Source organism: Mytilus edulis, chromosome 7, assembly GCF_963676685.1.
Source record: "Mytilus edulis chromosome 7, xbMytEdul2.2, whole genome shotgun sequence".
Taxonomy (NCBI): Eukaryota; Metazoa; Mollusca; class Bivalvia; order Mytilida; family Mytilidae; genus Mytilus; species Mytilus edulis.
Genome location: NC_092350.1, coordinates 68,183,356 through 68,191,837, shown reverse-complemented (window position 1 = coordinate 68,191,837; position 8,482 = coordinate 68,183,356). Strand labels below are relative to the sequence as shown.

At 32.3% G+C, this 8,482-nt stretch overlaps 1 protein-coding gene across 1 annotated transcript; it reads right to left on the bottom strand.

The window, feature by feature from the left end:
* Positions 1-6,619: 6,619 nt before the first annotated feature.
* LOC139483365 (uncharacterized) lies at positions 6,620-7,948 on the bottom strand. The gene has a single exon (XM_071267388.1). It carries the CDS (start codon positions 7,946-7,948, stop codon positions 6,620-6,622), a length of 1,329 nt encoding a protein of 442 aa, XP_071123489.1.
* Positions 7,949-8,482: the final 534 nt, after the last annotated feature.

Below are 8,482 nucleotides of genomic sequence, written 5' to 3'. Positions count from 1 at the left end.
CCGAAATTCTAAAAAACAGAATATTCAATTTAATTTCTGGTTAATCACTTCGAATTTGAAAATGGTTTGCCGTTGTCGATTGACTTGTTTTACATTGTTATTTTTGATCATTTTAAAGCTGACTATGCGGTATGGGCTCTGCTCATTGTTGACGACCGTACGGTGACCTATAGTCGTTAATATCTGTGTCATTTTGGTCTCTTGTGGATAGTAGTCTCATTGGCAATCATACCACATCTTCTTTTTTTTATATTTATCAGTCAATATTTACAAACCAAGTTTATTTAAAAAAAAAATGCAAATGAGTTACAAAATTTGTTATTCATATATTTGTGAAAGCAAGCCGTATAAACTACAAAATCATATTTTGTGGATATGTTTTATGAAGACACAACATTATTTTAAGAAGTGGTTTGTTGTGCTACCATGATTGATTATTTGGTGTAGAATGCCGTTTTGTACACTATTTTGCTATTTCGTGTAGTTTCGTTACTTTTAATTAGTGCAGAAAGCCTGAGTGCCAGGAGAGAACCCCCGACGTTTGATAGGAAAACTGGCATTCCTTGTCGATTAAGATTTTAGTCGAGCCTACCTTCAGCATACAGTATTCGTATTCAACTTCATTGTCGACAGGCTGGTGCTTAAGTACATAGACTACTAATATGAAATTGGGGAGAGACATCCGAATCTGTGTTTTTTTCTTGTTTTGCATTTAATCTTGGACTCTTAAACATTTGACGGCCTTATTTGAAACATCACTGCTACAAAAATTAAATGAAATTTAAAAAGTACCAAAGTCCAAGGAAAATTCAAAATAGAAAGACAATGGCAAAATCAAAAGCTAACACACATCAAACAAACAGAAAACAACTGTCATGTTTCTAACTTGGCATTGAGAAAATTAAAATAGCATGTATACACTCTATATACAAAGCACAATAACACTCATGAAAGACATGTATACACATAAATGACCACAGCACATTAACAAATTGCAACAATTGATTACAACAATGAAAGAAAACCAAAATACCGAAAGCTATAAAAAGCTATGATAAAAACAACAAAAGGTAACAATAGAGTGGACCAACAGCAATGATGACGTTGGTTTGCCCGAAGCGCATCTCAGTTTTTAACTTCATCTAAAAGGCTCAAACCCAATCATTGATATGTAAAGGATGTATAAGGCATACATATGAAAAGTAAAATCACGATAATACCGAGCGTCGAGAAAATTCAAAACGGAAAATCCCTAATCGAATGACAACCAAACGCTTAAACACACAGAACGAATGGATGACAACTGTTATATCCCTGACTTGGTACAGTCAGTTTGTACGAGCCATTCAAGTGTAATGTGAAATAATGCCAACCCTTAACTGACAACGAAAAAACATATCAGGAGAAAATCTTCCAATTATGAAATGAAAATAATAAACTATACTTTACAACTATTGATAAAAAACATAAGAGAGAGGGTATTGTATTATTGTTTAATGTTGATATATTGAGTTAAACATGGTGATGGTCACATTTTGTATAAACTGAATACGCCAGTTAACATGCCATGTTTCAAAAAAGAGAAAAAACATAATAATTATAAAACTAAAATTTGATCTAGGGTCAAGTTGAACCATAAGTTTCTTAATAATTTTAAAATTTATCAACGGAAAATTTGAATAAAGTTTGTCAAAATATATGAAGCTAAGAACCAACATCATACACAGGAATACAGGATGCAATATTAAAGAGGAACGGATAGAATGTAACGGGGTGAACACATGCCTTGTTTGTCCGGTATGATTTTTTATTTTAGTTTCTTGTGTATAACTCGGAGTTTAGTATGACGTCCATTATCACTGAACTAGAATGCATATTTATTTCGGGGCCAGCTGAAGAACGCCTTTGGGTGCGGGAGTTTCTCGCCACATTGAAGACTAGTTGGTGGCCTTCTGCTGTTGTCTGCTCTTTGGTCGGGTTGTTGTCGTGGCTTTGACGCATTCCACATTTCCATTCTCAATTTTATTAATCCATGAATTTGAAACACAATTTTAAAATACTGGTTGATATAGTCGAGAATTATGCTAGGTTATTGGTCAATCTTGTCGTAATCCTGACTTTGAACAGGCATTTCCTCATGTAGAAAATGGTGGATTAAACCTGGTCTTATATCTAGTTAAACATGTGTCATGTGTCTTGTGTGACCGTCACATAAATAGCATTGAGAACAATGTGTGAGAAAAAACGAACAGAAATTGGGATACAACAGTCAACAATATTTTATTCATAATAAAAACAAAAAACCGTGTTAACAAAGAATATTAAATTGTCATGTATATACAAATTCTACCGACAAATAACAAATAAAAGACACTAATACACAAAATGACCACAGCATAAAAACACACTCTGGATGCATAAATACTGAGGCACGCCAAAATGCTATGATCAGTATGGATTCCGTTTTTATAAATGCTAATTTGCAGAACATCATTTTGTGAATGTGTTAACAATAAAAACGAAGGTTAAACCCTTCTGAACGTGTTGGAAATAAGGGTTTTGTTCACTGGTCTCTACCAAGTCATTAACGTGAATGAATGATATGTTTATTATCTGGGCGTCACTAGTAAGTTTTGTGTGGACGAAACAAACTTCTGGCGTATTAAATTTTAACCTGGTGCCTTTTGTTAGCTATTATTTGTTTGGTTTTTTTTGTTTAATATGTTTTCCTATTTATTTGTGTTGTAGTCATGTAATGTTATGTTGTCATTTTAGTGTTATATTTAACATTGCCGTTAAAGCATTGGCATGCCCCGAAACCAGGTTCAACCCACCATTTTCTTTTTAAAAAAATGTTCTGTATCAAGTCAGGAATATGGCCATTATTATATTATAGTTCTTTTCTGCATGGGTTACATTTTAACGTTGTGTTTCCGTTGTGGCGTTTGTTTTCTCTTATATTTGAGTGTGAATTCACATTACTATAAGACGTGTCACGGTACTTTTCTATCCCAAATTCATTTATTTGGTTTTGATGTTATATTTGTTATTCTCAACGGATTTTGTCTAATGCTTAGTTCGTTTCTGTGTGTGTTACATTTTAATGTTGTGTCGTTGTTCTCCTCTTATATTTAATACGTTTCCCTCAGTTTTAGTTTGTTACCCCTACTCGTTTTTCCCATCGGTTTACGAGTTCTGAACAGCGGTATACTACTTTATTTATTACTGTGCATTTGTCAATAATAAAAAAAGAAGATTTGGAATGATAAGCAAGAGATAGCTTATCTACTCTAGATAGAATGGTATGATTACAACAAGGAAAGAAAACAAAATTCCGTTTAGTAAGCTATTGAAGGCCGGATAGCAAAAACTAAGTAACAATAGAGTAGAGCAAAAACAATAATGAAGTTTCAAGTATTGCATTGGTTCGTCCAAACCCCGTCTCAGTGTTTACCTTCACCAAAAAGGCTTAAACTCAAACATTGGAATGCCAAGTATGTATATCATAATTATGAGTCTTAACAGTGTCCTGTGAAAAAGTGTCCATCTCAATTGTCAAAAAGAAAGAACTATCAGGAGAACATGTCCAACTACAAAATAAAAACGTTGTAACTATTGATAAAAAAAGAATATAGAAAGTATTGTATTATTGTATAATTTTACTTTGTCAAGTTACACATGAATTCAAAACTACAGTTTACATGCTATGTGTTAACAGAGAAAATACACATGCTAGTTTTAAAACTTTCCAATGTTTAGATGAAACCATTTTGTTCTGTGTTTTGCAAGGAGATTTAAACAATGTTAAATTTGTTTAACATTTGACTTAAATGTCAGTACGTTGTTAAGTGTACACTTTCGACAACAATGTTATTCATGCATGTTGAATAGTTTACAAAATAGTTCTGTTCTTTAAACATTTTTCTGTGAATGCAAAGGGAGGTAATTGGATTTGTCTTAACAGTATACAGTAATAATGAGATTATTGGCATTTGTACAAAGCGGCACAACTCAAAAGCAGAACAATGGCACCCGATTTTGACATACATTTGTAAATTGAACTTAAAATATGTTCTATTGTATTGTATTGCGTTGTATACATATGTACCATTGTGTATTTGTATTGCTTACTCCTAATGTGTGTAATTCTACACTGAAGAGTATAATAATTAATTAATATCATTTTAGGGGTATTTGTGGATCATACCCTCTTTTTAAAGACACTTGTTTCCGCTAGCGGTGTGGAAATTATTATGTATCGTCTTGTCAGATTTGTAAACACTCCTTTACATGGTTTATCGATTCATTTAACATATATTTGATATGCCTTTACATTCACCCAGTAAAGTCTGAAATGGCCTATATATGTACTCCATTGTACTAATTTTACTCGACCAGTCTGAATGGCCTGACATTACTCGACTCCAGTCTTAGTCATACTCGACTGTACTTATTTGTACTTGACCTTATCTTTGCCATTAAAAATAGTCTGAACTATTACTTGACAAGTCTGAATAAGTTTTAACCCGTTCTCGATCAAAGGTCTGACCATTACTCTACCAGTCTGGACCATACTTGACCAACTAGCCTTTACTTTGTTTTAGTTTCAACTATTATAATTTATTTCTTTTTAACTGACATGACAACAGCCACAATAAATTAAAATAAAGATATATTTGAAAACAGATTTTGCCATCCTTACATGAATCTCAGATTTATCAAATAGATATAGTTTGTCTGTTTGTCTGTTTCATTTTTAGCCATGGCGTTGTCAGTTTGTTTTAGATTTATGAGTTTGACTGTCCCTTTGGTATCTTTCATCCCTCTTTTGAATCAAATTATCTTATATAATAATATAATTATATCAATTTAAAACTTTTAGAGTTTTGTTAAATACAATATGTTCTTTTACCTAACAAACGCACATAAATGAAGGTAATTAGAAAAAAAAATCATTAAGCGATTGAAAGTCACCCGGCATAGTTACAATGAAATTCAAGTTACCCGGAATATATTTACAATAAAATTTCAATGCGCTTCCTTTAAACAATATGTTTCAATCAACAATATCGTGAAATGTATATATATAATAAGAACATGAACTTTTATTCAATCATTTCGTATTGTATTCGATTAATGATTAGCAATCTCCCAATTTACAGTAACTCATAACAATATGTTTTTTTTTATGTTTCGTGCAGGTTGTTTTCAGGACAGCTATACACTTATAACTTAAGCCATTGGTAAGTACACATTCTCAACGTTTTCGCTTGCGATATGGTATTGTTTGTAGACATGTTCCATATACCCAGGTCGAGTACGTATAGATTGTTTGAGCAAACGATCGCTTTTTTGTTCTGTGTTTTTGTCTTGTAATATTACGTTATCATAGACATGATAGAGTTAACTTTCTTTATATTCTATTGTTTAAGATATGTTTGTTAATGTAATTTTTTAAATAATTCTAAATTAAAAATAGATGCATTTCGTCTATTCATCAATGAAATTATGAAAACGAAATCTAATATGCATTTATCTTTTCAAAAGAAAATGACACACCAACGACATTTGTTTAAAAAAATATTTGTACATCATATTGATCTAATTGACATTCACAATGATATCGTGATTTAATTTTTTAACATGCAGTTATTTCATTTGATATGTGCTCGACAACATTTCACTGGTAATTATTTGTTGGTATTCGATGTATCTGACTTTACAATTTATGAAGCTATAATATCATCATAGAAAAATGTAAGGTCGAAATGAGCATCTGGACCAAGAATGTAGTTGCCTTAAATTGATGTCATTTTACTGATTCTTTAGTTGCAATAATTGTGTAATTTTGAGATCAAATGGTACGGCAGATTGAATAAGTATTGTTATAATTCAAAAATTCGCAGGTACTATCTACTGCACTCCAAGATTTGCATTCAAAGAATAAAATAAACACTATCTGGTCATAATAAACTAATGGCAATCTTGCATACAAGTTTTGAAAATGGACGTAATTATTGTTTTGACCAAGTTGAACATGATAAGTATAACTAGCTGAGCTCAATCTTGAAACCTTTCCGCATCGCGGGAGAACCGCCACATATGTTTGTAGTGTTTGTGATGGCAGTATGCAAGTGGTCTTTCGTTAATTGCAATGAATGTACTAGCCTATCATCGATCAATGAGTTTTAATTGACTATTTGATATATCTCGCCTCATTCTTTTACAAATAAACAGGAGAATATTTTAACGATAATTGTATTGTAATTTGTCGTAAATAATGTACCGCGGGAGATCCACCACATATGTTTGTAGTGTTTGTGATGGCAGTATGCAAGTGGTCTTTCGTTAATTGCAATGGATGTACTAGCCTTTCATCGATCCATGAGTTTTAATTGACTATTTGATATATCTCGCCTCATTCTTTTACAAATAAACAGGAGAATAAGCTTAACCAGTCTATGTTTCTTTGTACGAAAACATTATTTATCACTCGAAACAATGTATAAAAAAATATAACAATAAAGAAACCATTTTTCTATAACAACATCAGTGGGGTAAATATATATTATTTTGCGGTATTTTGTTTAAATGTAAAGTAATGGTACATGATAAATATTCAAATCAAGGTAAAAGTCACTGCCTTCGTTTCAAAATCAGAAACTAGCAACTGATTAATACTTCTGTTATAATCAAGTGAATAGGGACTGGAAAGATCAACCCTTGTTTGTAATATCTTTTTGTATTTATGTCCATCAGATGATATGACTACTACATTGTTTGATGAGTTCCCTACTACGTACACTTTACCATCTTTGTCTACTGATATACCACATGGAAACCTTAGGACACTTTTATTCTTAAATTTCCATTTCACTACTCCTTGCAGGTCAAAACATGTTACAGTGTTTAATTGGTTATTTGTATGGTATATTGTGTCACCAAATGTTGCCACGTAACAGCACGCCGGTATTTCTTCGCAGACTATATCAAATGTTGAGTTTTTGTGCGGATTTATCAGTTGAATTCCTTTTCCTGCTGTAGAACAAATTAATTTGTTGTCTGTCACTGCTATGCCATAATAATACGAATCAACTGGTATTATTTTCTGTATTTGTTTGTTTTGTATGTCGATGATTGTTATACATTTCGTACCTGAATCTCCCGATGTTACAGCAAGTGTGTTGTCGTGACTGATATACGCTTTGTCGAATGCAAATGTTGGCATGTTCACTTCAAAGTCCTTGGTGCCGTTGAAGTTGAATACTCTTACAGCTTTACCTAAATCAGACGCAAATGCCATTTTGCCATCTGGTAACAAACAACAGCCCCTTATGTAAGATCCTATGGTACTAATATTTTGAAACAGCTCCAAACTGGGTATTGAGAATGACTCGGATAATACGTGCGGCAGTATTATTTGGGCTTGTTTGTCTTTCCAACTTGTTAGAACTAAATCGCATTGTTTTGTCGTAATTTTTACTTCTCCAAAATTTGTGATATCAATTGGTAAATCTTGCAAAGCGGCATTGGCATTGTAATATAGTTCGCGTTCTTTAAAGTTATCGCTGTTAATCACCGACTGGAGGAATTTGTCTTTGCTTGAGACTTTTTTTTCTACCTCCTTCATGAAAATAAATGTCTGAAGATCTGTAGCGAATTGCTTGATATTTTCAATGTTTGTTCGGTATTCAGTTATTTTTCGTTCATTTTCCTCCAATAAATACAGTAGTTCCCTAATTCTTTTACTTTCATTTACTTCAGTTGCATTTAACTTTTTTATAAAGTCCTCTTGTATGATGTCTAAATGATTGTTTATTGTAATCCTGGTTTGTTTGATATCCTGTTCGATTTGCATTTTCTTATGAAATATCTTCTTCATGTTATTTTCTCTGTTATTTCGAATTATACGAATATTGTCTGAGAGTTCTACTAATGATTGTTCCATTTCATAGAAGGCATTTGAAAGTTTAGTGTTATGAATTACATCAGCCAATTGGTCGAAGTCTCGACATCCAATGTGATTTTCTACAATGCAACCACCGCAGCAAAAGCTTTCATGCGTTTTGCAATACATTGTGTACTGCTCGTTATGTATGGCACATGTTTGATTGATTTGTAAAATATCCCATGTTTTTGTCTGGTACTCATGTATTGGCACAGTGCAATGTTTTTGTGTTTCCTTTGATATGCGGTGATGTTCTTTACATTCAGAACAAAACCCTTTGTCACATTCTAAACACCAGATTATAGATGGTTCGATACTACTACGGAGATCGCATACACTGCATAGGGGTGTTGATGATGCCATTTAAGAAGTAACACTTAAAAAGATAATATAATTAGAAAACTTAGTATTATGTAGCCTCTTAAAATTTATATGTATTCAATTATAAATTAGAGACTGTTTGTTATATTGTATTGTACAATGTATTATGCAAAAAGAAATTTTACATGTCCCTAAAAAGTATGTTTCTTGCTT

Excerpts from the sequence above, each read along its gene's own strand:
- LOC139483365 (XM_071267388.1), bottom strand. The coding sequence starts at position 7,948 with ATGGAACAATCATTAGTAGAACTCTCAGACAATATTCGTATAATTCGA.